The following is a 12821-nucleotide window of genomic DNA, read 5'->3' on the forward strand; positions in this document are numbered from 1 at the left end:
TTTATTTTTATTCAATTTTAATTACAATAGTGTAAACACGTTTTATTGATCTTATGATTTCCATATTTAAATGCAACTCTGTTTTAAACATTTGAAATTAACGGTTAACTATGTAAATATTTTGTAAATAGTACTAAAAACTACATCACTGATATCACTACCTTTTTACACAACCAATACTAGATAAGAATCTTGTTCTCATAATTAGTACCTAAGCTCAATCAAATTTCAATAAAATCGCTACAATCCGAGTCCTGGACTACCCGGCTCTAATTTGTTTAGCGAACACTGAAGGCTTTAAGATCATTACCCACGCTTGCCCAAGTTGATGGACTAGATCATAAGCTGGAAGTAGTTCCTAAACAAGGAGTAGCCAACATTATTTTAAATCTTGGTGTTTCGAGTTGCTTTATTGACGCCCAACGTGGGGCAAGCTTCATTGAAACCCAAGGAGCTGCTTTATTGACGCCCAACGTGGGGCAAGCATCATTGAAACCCAAGGAGTTTCTTTAGTACCATTTAGTACACATTTGTAGAAATTTCCAAAACTTCCGACGTACCCCAACCGTGATACTAACTCCAAATTTCATAATTCCAGCTCAATTGGTTCAACCTCCTAATATCGATCCTTTTTCTAAACTTTGATTCGTATTCACAAATTACGAATTTGTTGCAAATTTAGAACTTTTTGGATACTTATAGTTTGAATATCCAAAACACTCCATATCTATCCTCCACACTCCATCAGTTACCCTTAATCCAAATTTCAGAGTTCTAGCTCCACCGATTCGGCAAATACAAATGTTACCATATTTAGAAATTTTTTGTTTTTTTCTTGCCGTTCTAGTGCGAAGCCTTATCTGACACCTTTGGACTAAGATTAATCCTCAAATTTAAAGATTCTAGCATCAGCCGCTTCCTCTGGGCGTTGGTGAATCGTTAAGTCGGTCAGTCAATAACTTTGTTCTTTTATTAATATAAGTACAACAAGGACAATTTGAGGTGAATTCCAAAACTTTAAAAAATCTACTATTTCCAGAATTTTTATTTTCAATTTTTCTCTTTAAAATTGTAATGTTTTGCCTCTTGTGCATGGGCACACACAAACAAAAATAACGCAATACAATTTACCTTAATGTGCGCACATTACGTTAGCACTAACAACAACATCTCTGTGGTTGGCAACACAGTAGCCATATGTCAACGCATCTGTCAAAATCATAAAAAAATAACCATCCGCTATATTTTACTCGGCTGCTCTAGTATATTTTCATAATCTTAGGGTAAGTTATTTCTCCAAAAAAAAGAATTAAAAATCTTTGGAAAATATAATGGCGACTCCAAAATGAATATCCAATTTACTTTTCCCATGCATAAACAATAATTAAGTTATAAATAAAGAACATTTCGGAAGAATCCGATCATCGATTTGTACTGGCATTTGGTACTTATGTAATTATGATTGTCTCACTTGGCAAAAAGGAACGGTTACAAGGAATATGGGAATTAATGCAAATTTGTGCCCTTTATTTGATACTTGCAGAATATGATTCGTGCACCGCTTGTAAAGGCCCTGGGCACACTGGGCTCGCCCACACATCAAATTGCCAGCAAAGCGGTGCGTACCAGTGCCGCCCTTGCCCAGACACCAGCCAAAGCACCCGAAAAGATTGAAGTCTTTGTTGATGACATTCCCGTTAAAGTGGCACCTGGAACCACTGTATTGCAGGTAAGTGAACATTTTCGGATCATACCAGACAATAAATGACCAATTTTTACGTCTATTTTAGGCTGCTGCCATGATTGGTGTTGAAATTCCCCGTTTCTGCTACCATGAACGTTTGGCTGTTGCCGGCAATTGCCGTATGTGCTTGGTCGAAGTTGAAAAGTCTCCAAAGCCTGTGGCTGCTTGTGCCATGCCTGTCATGAAAGGATGGCGCATCAAGACCAACTCCGATATGACCCGCAAAGCTCGTGAAGGTGTTATGGAATTTTTACTAATGAACCATCCCTTGGATTGTCCCATTTGTGATCAAGGTGGTGAATGTGATTTGCAGGATCAAGCTATGGCCTTCGGTTCAGATCGTTCCCGTTTCACCGATATCAATCATAGTGGAAAGCGGTAATGCAAATGAGCTGAAAATATGTTTGAATATTAAAAAATAATGAGTTGTGTTATTTCAGTGCTGTTGAGGATAAGGACATTGGACCATTGGTTAAAACCATTATGACCCGTTGCATTCATTGCACCCGCTGCGTACGTTTCGCTTCGGAAATTGCCGGTGTTGATGATTTGGGTACAACTGGTCGTGGCAATGACATGCAAATTGGTACCTATGTTGAGAAATTGTTCCTCAGTGAATTGTCCGGCAATGTCATTGATTTGTGTCCCGTTGGTGCCTTGACCAACAAACCCTACAGGTATGCAGTGTTCTGTTTTTACTATAATATTTTAATTTTAGAGTGACGTCAATATGATCAGCTATTTATATAAACACATGTTGTGGATTTTTTTATATAAGAATTAATGAAATATTCACAGCAAATAGTGTTGACCACTATTTAGAGTAGTTCTAAGTATGAATGGGCGGCGTGTCAATACTAAGAGGACAAAAGACGTAATTTTTGATGTTCAGATGTTCCTTTTCGTCACTACATCGACTGCAACAAAGCCACTATTTGTTGGGCAGTCCATGATCCTAAAATTATGAGGATTATTATTAATTTTCTACGGGCAGGTTTCATAGTCATAGAAAACGGAATACCAAGTTATAGATTCCGGTTGGAAATATCGACCTTTTTTAAACAAGGACATAAATTGACAATTTTCTACGAAAAACTTTTTGCCCACCAATAATTTGGAATGTGAAGTTACTGCCACTTCGATCCTTTTTCAATAATAAGTATCCTAAAATTAGTAGCAATATAAGGTATACATAATACCCTCATACTCATGTGGAAATTAAAAATGTGAAGACCGACTCTTACTTTCAAAATTTTTTATTTGCAAAAATGTTTTTATTTATAGTTTTGTTGCCCGTCCTTGGGAAATTCGTAAGATCAGCAGTATCGATGTCTTGGATGCTGTCGGCAGTAACATTGTTGTTAGCACCCGTACCAATGAAGTTTTGCGTATTTTGCCACGTGAAAACGAAGAGGTCAACGAAGAATGGTTGGCTGATAAGTCACGTTTCGCCTGTGACGGTTTGAAACGCCAACGTTTGGTTGCACCCATGGTACGCATGCCAAATGGTGAATTGCAAGCTGTTGAATGGGAAGGTGCTTTGATTGCTGTCGCCAAGGCATTGAAGAATGCCAAGGGCGCTGTAGCCGGTGTTGTTGGCCAATTGGCTGATGTTGAATCGATGGTGGCCCTTAAGGATTTGTTGAATCGTAATGGTGCCGAAACATTGTGCACAGAACAAGGTTTTGCTACCAAGGGTGCTGGCATTGATTTGCGTTCCAACTATGTGTGCAACAGTTCCATTGCTGGTAAGTTTAAATTCTCTGAGAAATATATTTGATTATTTTTAATTTTTAATTTCTTTTAGCTTTGGAAGAAGCCGACGCTGTTTTGTTGATTGGTACCAATCCCCGTTATGAGGCTCCTTTGGTTAATACCCGTTTGCGCAAGGCCTATGTCCACAATGAATTGGAAATTGCCTCGATTGGTCCCAAAGTTGATCTCTCATACAAACATGAAAATTTGGGCGATGATGCTGGTTTGGTTACCCGTGTTTGCCAAGGTTCTCATGCCTTCTCCAAGGTTTTGGAAGGTGCCAAGAAGCCCGCCATCATTATTGGTGCCGATGTTTTGGAACGTGCTGATGGTTCCGGCATTTTGGCCACAGTCAGTGCCTACTGCAAGAAATTGAACAAGCCTGTAAGTTTAAAATTGCTTTTGGTATATAGTTATACAAATACATTATATATTTATTTACATAGAACTGGAATGCTTTGAACGTTTTGCAAACAAATGCCGCCCAAACTGGCGCCTATGATGTTGGCTACCAACCCGGTTACCAAAATGCCATCAAAGCCCAACCTAAAGTTTTGTTCTTGTTGGGTGCCGATGCTGGTAAAGTTTCCCGCGATCAATTGCCCAAGGACTGTTTCGTTGTCTATATTGGCCATCATGGTGACAATGGTGCATCCATTGCTGATGCTGTGTTGCCCGGTGCCGCTTATACTGAAAAACAAGCCACATATGTCAACACTGAAGGTCGTGCCCAACAAACTTTGTCAGCTGTTTCTCCACCAGGCATGGCTCGCGAAGACTGGAAGATTTTGCGTGCACTTTCTGAAGTTGCTGGTAAGTAATGGTTGTTGTTTGGCTCAGGGGAGGGTATGTGGTTAATTGTGAATTTTATGAATTTTATATTTAAATATTTACACACTGGTTTGAAAGTAAATCTAATCAGCCTATTTGTAATTTGCTGATGTTATTGTATTTTTTTTATTTAGAAGGCTATTTTTAGAATTGTTGAATATTTATTTTCAATTTATTTATGTGTGTTCTTTTACTTGTAGGAACTCCTCTACCCTACGATACCCTCGATGAATTGCGCAACCGCCTTGAAGACATTGCACCTCATTTGACCCGTTGGGGCAAATTGGAACCTGCTGAAACATACAACGGTGTTGCTGATCAAGTAGCTGAGGTATGCCATTATTTGTTCTATATGTCAAATATGTTTTATTTTATTATAAAATTCTCTCCTCTTTACAGACCAAAAATGTCGATAACACTAAGATTGATATTAAACTTAAGGAACTGCGTGACTACTACATGACCGATGCTGTATCCAGAGCCTCCCCCACAATGGCCAAATGTATATCAGCCGTTAACAAACAAAATAGCCAACAGAAGCAACGTGCTGTGTGTTAAATCAAGTGTATAGTACAGAAATCGAAAGAAACTAGAAGATATGTGTGTTTTTAAAACACTCGTAAATTTAATTTAAATAAAAGAAATTAAAACCAACAACTACAACAACCCTATTAAAATGAATAACTTTTTAAAAGTTTTATGCTCTTGTCTTCTTCAGTAATAAAATATCCGAATGCAAATATTATGATGCTACACAACATTAAACAATTAAACGTAACTATTTCATTGTTAATATATAAAGAATTTTATTAAATGAGCGATGCTGATGATATCGTATGTTTCGAGAAGTTTTTCCCCCATTCAGAGTCAGTTTCACCACAAAATTACTATTTTGAAAATGTGGTGAAAAATTGTGTTTATATTTATCTTTTAAATAATGTATAATAATATTGGCTTAGAGTGAAACAAAATAAGCTGATGGATTTAAATATATACGTATTAGTAGAATAACGTGTAGTGTGTGTATTTTTGTATGGTTGTATGCATGTGAATGTTGATGGAGAAGTTAAGAGGTATAGGTATAAGGGTGAAAACATTGAACCATTTAGAGAAAATATATCCAAGTGAGACCTCTAAAGATTGTCGCGAGTTGAGAAACAATGTCATAATATCCATAGACATCCTTTATTTTTACAGAAAATTACTGGATTTAGAAATTTCCCCTTTCCTAGGTTCCAACATGTTGTGATCACTATAGCCTCGAAATGTTGCCTTTCATATGCGGATGGGTTAAATTTAATAATACGCTATATCGTTTAGCCATAGCCCTCACATAACGGTACCCCCTAATTTTTTGGTAATTTTGAGCGAATAAATTTTCTGTAATTTGGTACTTTGGGTTCTTCTGTGGGTACTAAATCTCTCCACTAAAAATTATCAATATTGGTCCACTTTTTCCATATAATGGTACTCCCAAAATTTCGGTATTTTTATTGATTTTGTATTTTTAATTCTTAATGGGTGTGTTAACTCAGTACAAAAATATTGGTCTAAATTTTATGAGATATCGGGGTATGGGGGTTACCCCGATATCTGACAGATTTCGGTATTTAGGGGAGTATAGGCACGCTTATTAATCGAATTGGCTGTAGTTATCGTTGGATACTACATATTCCTGCCAGAATTTGACCCATTTTTAGGATAGCCTCCATATAAGAGAATCCCTCATAAGGTGTCAAATATGTTTACCAAAATTTACCATGACATAGCCCTCTATACAGTCACGGGTTTTTAACTGTCTACCTAATGATAATATTTCGGCCCGGCCGAACTAAACGACTTTGTAATTGACGATGTAATTGGGTACAGGCTTATAATAAAAACTTACAAGACTTTGATCATCCTAAAATCATAACAGAGCTGAAGCTGAAAAAATGTTAATTCAACCATGTTAATTTCCAAACAAAGCCGTACATGATTTTGGGATCTTTTTTGCAGAAAAAGGTTAGCGTTTCTATCTGGAATCGCTCAAAATGTTTATAATTTCTGCATCGAAGAATAGGGCATCGACAAAGTAAATGTTTGATGATTTCTTTTTTCTCACATAGGCGGAAATAATCAACCTCAATTATCTCTCATTTTGAATAAAGATATCTGATTCTGCAGTGACCTGTTGTGATCCCAATGGTTGTTGTTGTAACAGTTTGGCTGTCTCGTTTTCCCTGAAATGTTAAGTTGGGAGCTGCATAAAGTTCGCCACTTCTATTGGCCTTAACCATCAATGTGACGAAGATCCGTGGGCTGGAGAGGGCATGAAAATAGATGACCTGTATCATGCGGTCCCTTCCCACAAGTCTTCGATCCCTGCGACTCTCGCTTGATACACATTCAGGATGACTGACAATCCTGACCGAAGCTGCCCTAATATGCTTCTTGTTCTTCTAGGTGGAGTCTTCTCTGCTTCGGCTACCGTTGGAGCTTGACAATTAAGGACAAGATTTGGTTCATGCTCATTGACAGCTTGCTGGACTGCCTGAGTGTGAACAGTTCTCAGGGATGCAGCTAGTGACAATCGGTCGATGTCAGATGGAATGACTTTCTGGATGTCGTTGCTGTATCGCTTGATGTCCTTCCGGATGTGTCGAGGGGATGGATCCTGAACCATTATATGGTGGTTGGTATAAGTGGGCAGATGGCATGCCAGCATGAACTGTCTGGTGAGAAACACTTTATGTTGCTGCACTGACAGTATCCTTGCCTCCTAATGCAGATGATCCACAGTCGTCATCAGGAAACATCCGATTGCGGTACTCAGGGCAGTATTCTGTGTGGTTTGAAGCATTCTCCATTGCGAATCACTAATGAGCGAAGTCCAAACTGTGGCAGCGTAGTTATGGACAGATCTACTTACAGCTTTGTAAGTGGTTAGGAGCACCTCCTTTTATTATCAGTGCTATCGAATCGAAGTTGACACCTAGTATTCTAGGATTCTGGACCGTTGAAATGGTCCTGCCACTGATCGATATGTGTAGTAATCCCAATGGTTGTTCTTACCTCTTTACAAGTCATAGAAATCATTACCCAGACAGATTTTGAGGTCAAGAAGTTTTCCAAGTCCCTATATCTTCATCATAAATGTGCTGCTGGTTTCCTGAAAACGCGTTAATAAAACAAGTGGCCGAAGATTTTCTATCGCATTCGAAGAGCTTATTTTGGGCAGCAGCGATTTCTTCCTTAGTGTCTCCCACTAAACAGATGGTCTGTTCCCGTATTGCAAGATTTTATTACTTTTTACTTCGATAACAAATTTTCCTTTACGATATCGAAGAAAATAGTAAAATCTAGTAGATTCTTGCAGAACCGAAACAGAACAAGAATAAATATTGTAAATATTTGTTGTGTTCCCGAACTTATTTAATAATAAAATTTATATAACAGAAAGGTTAGAGTACAAAAAAGTAATGCTCTCTTAATTTTCTTAGTAGTATTTGGACCTATAATACAAATTAGCAAAATTAATAATTCTGCAATGATATAAATATGTACATGTTTAGATTTATAAAGAGTATAAAATTTCTCTGAGCTGCCCTGTTATTTCAAACCCAGGCGTAATCACCCTGCAACACAAAGCCACTATAAATACAACCCTATAACTTCGATATCAGAGTTGATGAAAATGTTAATAAATTTTATTTGTTTTGCTTGTCATTTGCAAGAGTTTTAACGGCTAATTTTTAAGACCTCTCAAAAAAGACTATTTTTTTCGTGCATCAACAAAAATGGATCCTCACATTCTAAATATTTCATCGACCAATATTAGTCGTTCGGATATTATAAACTTTCCATTTCCATATAAATTATGGTTGGTTATAAATATGGATTTCTGTGAATTTCTGCGTTGGAATCGTGATGGAACGGTGGCTCTTTTGGATTTACCCAGTATGCAGGAGTACCTGAATTCGATGCGTTCAATTTTTAAAATCAAAAATTGTTCAGTGTTTCTACAACATCTTGTGGAGTTCAAATTTGAACGTCTTAATGTACAGCCCGAGGACGATGAGGATATTATTTTGCAATATAAACATGAATCGTTTCAGCGTTATCGTTTGGATCTATTGGCAAATGTTCGACGTGTCAGCACCAAGGAGTGCTTAGATAGCAAGAAAGATGCGGAGGAATCTCCTTCCAACAAAGAGGCACAAAACCCACAGGCTATGATCTCTGAAAAATTGTCCAAACGTATGCTGGGCGATTTGTGCTTCATGTCTCATGGAAGTTTATCGGAAATTCAAAAAAGTCGCTTACGTTTTCAAACGATTTTCAATTTCCAAAATGAAACACGTTTATTACGTGAAAAAATAAGAATTGCCGATGAAATTGCTGAACGTAATAAGCGTAGTCGTTTAGTTTCCCCCATTGGGAATAATTCCAGAACAGCAATGGATGATGATCAGGTTATTGAAGTATCTGCTGATCTTTATGAAAATCCCCATGATTCGGTGCTAAATTTTGCTGATGACTTTCGACCGGAATATGCTGGTTACTATGGAAATGTTAGTAAAGACATGTTGGTAAACTTTTTTGGTGAATACCTGCCAACCTATGCTGATGGAACTATGGAAGTGCAAAAAATCATTGCCGATAATAGGTAGGTTTTTTATTACGTTTAACGAATTTTTATCAAATTTCTTCGCCATACGGTGCGCTTTCAAAATCGACGGGGAATTTTAGATGGCGGTTATGTCAAATCTTGCACCTGTAATGTAAATTGTCAACCCAGAGGATTTCTATTCCACTGGACAATGTACTAAGAACCATCAATATACCTATAACGTTTCCACCACAGCGGGTTCACGTCTATCACCTCAGCCCGTTGAGGTGATTCCTCACAGAACCCGGAATATTAAATTACCGCCAGTTCAGTTACACATGCTTCTATAACTTTTATATTGAGAATATAACGCTATAGTTATATAGAGACTAAAACCGGCCGAGTCAAATATATACCATTCTCCATATCAAGTACAGTAAAGTATTGTCATAGTGAACTAGTAGGGACCAAGAAAAGTAGTTCGTTATATCCAAGGCAAGGCAAAACCAAGTATTAGCAGACAAAATATATATAAGTTTCAAAATATGCAATTTTTGTTTTCCTTTTTCTGATTTTTTTTTTCCTTGAATAACCTGAGATTTTTTGTGAAGGCTGCCAGCGTTAGCTATACATTAATTTTTGAGCAGGTTTGTCATCGTTATGTATTTTGTATATTTATAACATGTTTGTTATAACCGAATTAAAATAATTGAAAACTGAAAGATGGGACCGAATGAATAGTTTGTTATAAAAAGTCCATATATCCGCAGTTCGCTATAGAGTAAAGATATGTATGAAAAATATGTCATAATACTTCGGGACCAGGAAATGTGTTCGCTATAAAGGAAGTTCGTTATAACCTGTGTTTTCAACAGACAGACCGATATACCTTAAATCTTTTACCAGAAGACCAGAAGGTCTTCACAACAGACACTGTATGCCTGAAGGTATTCACATTGAATACATTAAGGTCTTTACATTGAAGAACAGATTGACCAGAAGACTATACATAGGAGATCAGAAAGTCTTGCCATAGAGGATCAGAAGATCGTCACATAAATGTCCAGAACTTCTTCACATAGAATACCATAAGGGATTCTCATTGAAAACCAAAAGGTATTTGTAAAGAAATAAAAAGTATTTCACAAAGAATACAGAAAGGTTTTCACATTATATACTAGAAGATCTACACATAAATGCATAGAATTTCTTTGAATAGAAGATCATAATGATTTCAAATATAGTACCAGGTCATAGAAGTTCCCCACATAGAATACAAAAAGGTTTTTACATTGAACGCTAGTAGGTCATCACATACAAGCTCAAAAAGCTTCAAAAGATCTTCAGAAAAAAGGTGAAAAGATCGTAACATAGATGTACAGAAGGTTTTCGCATATAATAGCACAAAATATTCGCTATTGAATACAGTAATATCTTCATATAGAGAGTACAAATTCATCGAATGGAGGTTAATGCAGGGTATTTTATTTATTCACAAACACTATTTATAATAGCCTTTTTAAACCCTTCACCACACTGTGGTACAGGCTATTATGTTTGTAACAGGCCAAATGAAACGAGATAGACGCATGGTTGATTTTGAGAATATAATCACTTTCTAAGTCGATTTATCCGTCCGTCCGTCTGTCCATGTTAAATTGTAAATTGGATGAAATTTGGCACAGCTCATTATTTTGACCCAAAGATCAACCCTATTGAAATTGGTAAATGGTGCGCATATATATATATATTTTTTTTTCGTCCGATTTAATGCAAAAGTTGCACCAAAGTCCCTATATATCTTTCAATTCGCACGAAATTTGGTACAGTTTACTAAATTAAGTCTAGAGTGATGTGTGCTAAGTTTCGAGAAAATCGGTTCAGATTAAGATATAGCTCCCATATATATTTTTGTCCGATTTTAGGTAAATTTGGTATAGCGTACTAAATTAAGTCTAGAGTGATGTGTGTTAAGTTTCGTGGAAATCGGTTCAGATTTAGATATAGCTCCCATATATTTTCGACCGATTTAATGTAAATGGTGTACCAAAGTCCCTATATATCTTTCGATTTGCACCAAATTTTATTAAATGGTGTCTCAAACTTCTCATTATTGTCATATTGACGCGAAATTGTGCACAACGTACAAAATTGAGTATAGAGTGACGTAATTGCTTTTTGTAGAAATGCTGACATAGCTCATATATTCGACCGAATTCATGTTAATTGGATTTGAAATAGTGTCCGAATGGGATTTGCTTTAAATCGTTTTTTTTTGTTTCATTCGCTATCTATCCAAATGAAGAGTTTAGTATATGTTACAGAATGACATGTTTATGGATTGATCTAAGTCGGTTTATATTTATATATAGATCATGTTATGTTAGAATACATCTGTCGTATATAACCAAAGTGGTGAAGGGTATCATATAGTCGGCCCCGTCCGACTTTACTACTTTCCTCACTGGTTCAATGATTTCAGAAGGGAATGTATATAGTTTTTTTTTCATTGTTTCAAAGGACTATGTAGATCACAAATTTTATTTCACCCGATTCCATTTCAACAGTCCCTCAAAGATGATATGTATGTCTATTCTATCTACAGGATATTGGACATATTAGCTTCTCTTGTATGTACCCAAAGTGGTGAAGACCGACTTTTGAACTTTCCTTATTGGTTTTCCAATACAATAATTATTATTTGTGCTCTCAAATTAATCTCTATTTTCTAGTGGCACCCAAACAACAATTGCAGCTGATACCAATGCCGATGCCGTAATTTCATATGATATGGCTATTCCAACAACAAATGATCAAGCCATGAACGATCTACATTTCTCCTCAGCATTGCAGCCAATATTTAAAACTGAAAACAATGAACATAAATCGCTTTACGAAAATCAAACTGAATTTCATATTTTCTCTGAAAATGTTGTTAACATCAACGACAATGGAAATGAAATAGCATTGGATGAATTTCTTAAATTTAAAGATCCGTTAGCATTGCATAGCAATGATGTAGTGGAAGAGAATAAAGAAAATATTAATACCGAAACGGATTTAAATGAATTTCTACAATTTAAAGATCCCCTTTCATTGGAGAACAATCACATTATGGAAGAAAATAAAGAGAAATTTAATGAAATGCCTCAATGCTCAAAAAATTGTTATAATACTTATACAAAGGGTGCTTATCCAAAATTGAAATTAGATGAGAATAAAAACAAAGAAGATGAAGCCAATTTTCGTAGCTTTTTTCGACAATATAAGGCATCTTTGAATTTGCTATATGATAATTAAATTATTATTGTTTGATTGTATCAATTTTATGTTTATATGTACTTTTATTATGTCATTTCATGTTTTATAATATTTAATTCTTACAATTTATTATGTTTAATTTTTTTAATATGGATAATATAATAATGGATATTCTATTTATATATAAATAGCGACGAATTTTTAGCATAAATACTAATTAAATAATTTTAGTGGCAATAAATGAATTAATGAAATTTTAAAATCTTTGGACTTTTAGCATGGTAGTTGTTGTTCTAGCAGCCCTATTGCTTTTATACAATGGTACATTGTACAACATATTGTAGTTGTTGTAGCAGGGCCAGTGAGTATAATACCAGATATAATATAAACCGAATTTTTAAAATCTATTGCGATCTGGTACTGGAGGGATAGAGGATCCTTAACATTCTTTTTCTCTCTTTTTATTTTAATAGATACCCGGTTAGAACACAATGGACACCGCACACATAGCAGAAGGACTCAACCAGAACAGGCCGTGTAACAGGAAAGTCATGGTGGCGCTAGACCTATCAAATGACTTTGATGCCAAGCTGTTCGAGGACATCGAGAGAACAACCCTCCGGCCAAGTTTGAAACGTT

The 12821-nt window shown here is 36.1% G+C and overlaps 2 protein-coding genes across 2 annotated transcripts; both read left to right on the top strand.

The window, feature by feature from the left end:
- The first annotated feature begins 1175 nt into the window (after window positions 1-1175).
- On the top strand, window positions 1176-4901 carry LOC133328106 (NADH-ubiquinone oxidoreductase 75 kDa subunit, mitochondrial). The gene is made up of 9 exons (XM_061536665.1): window positions 1176-1283; window positions 1544-1729; window positions 1791-2122; window positions 2185-2421; window positions 3029-3492; window positions 3552-3883; window positions 3946-4312; window positions 4531-4661; window positions 4730-4901. The coding sequence occupies exons 2-9, from the start codon at window positions 1547-1549 to the stop codon at window positions 4886-4888; spliced, it is 2205 nt and encodes a 734-aa protein (XP_061392649.1). The 5' UTR covers window positions 1176-1283; window positions 1544-1546; the 3' UTR covers window positions 4889-4901.
- A 3208-nt stretch (window positions 4902-8109) lies between these two features.
- On the top strand, window positions 8110-12221 carry LOC133328137 (uncharacterized). The gene is made up of 2 exons (XM_061536696.1): window positions 8110-8978; window positions 11654-12221. Exons 1-2 carry the CDS (start codon window positions 8110-8112, stop codon window positions 12219-12221), a joined length of 1437 nt encoding a protein of 478 aa, XP_061392680.1.
- Window positions 12222-12821: the final 600 nt, after the last annotated feature.

This window comes from Musca vetustissima, unplaced genomic scaffold (assembly GCF_032173495.1).
Source record: "Musca vetustissima isolate MV318-11 ecotype Yass unplaced genomic scaffold, APGP_CSIRO_Mvet_v1 utg14542, whole genome shotgun sequence".
Lineage (NCBI taxonomy): Eukaryota > Metazoa > Arthropoda > Insecta > Diptera > Muscidae > Musca > Musca vetustissima.

Excerpts from the sequence above, each read along its gene's own strand:
- LOC133328106 (XM_061536665.1), top strand. The coding sequence starts at position 1,547 with ATGATTCGTGCACCGCTTGTAAAGGCCCTGGGCACACTGGGCTCGCCC. Across the intron at positions 2,422-3,028 it reads TTGACCAACAAACCCTACAG|TTTTGTTGCCCGTCCTTGGG; the intron begins GTATGCAGTGTT and ends TTTTATTTATAG. Across the intron at positions 3,884-3,945 it reads GCAAGAAATTGAACAAGCCT|AACTGGAATGCTTTGAACGT; the intron begins GTAAGTTTAAAA and ends TTATTTACATAG.
- LOC133328137 (XM_061536696.1), top strand. The coding sequence starts at position 8,110 with ATGGATCCTCACATTCTAAATATTTCATCGACCAATATTAGTCGTTCG. Across the intron at positions 8,979-11,653 it reads AAAATCATTGCCGATAATAG|TGGCACCCAAACAACAATTG; the intron begins GTAGGTTTTTTA and ends TCTATTTTCTAG.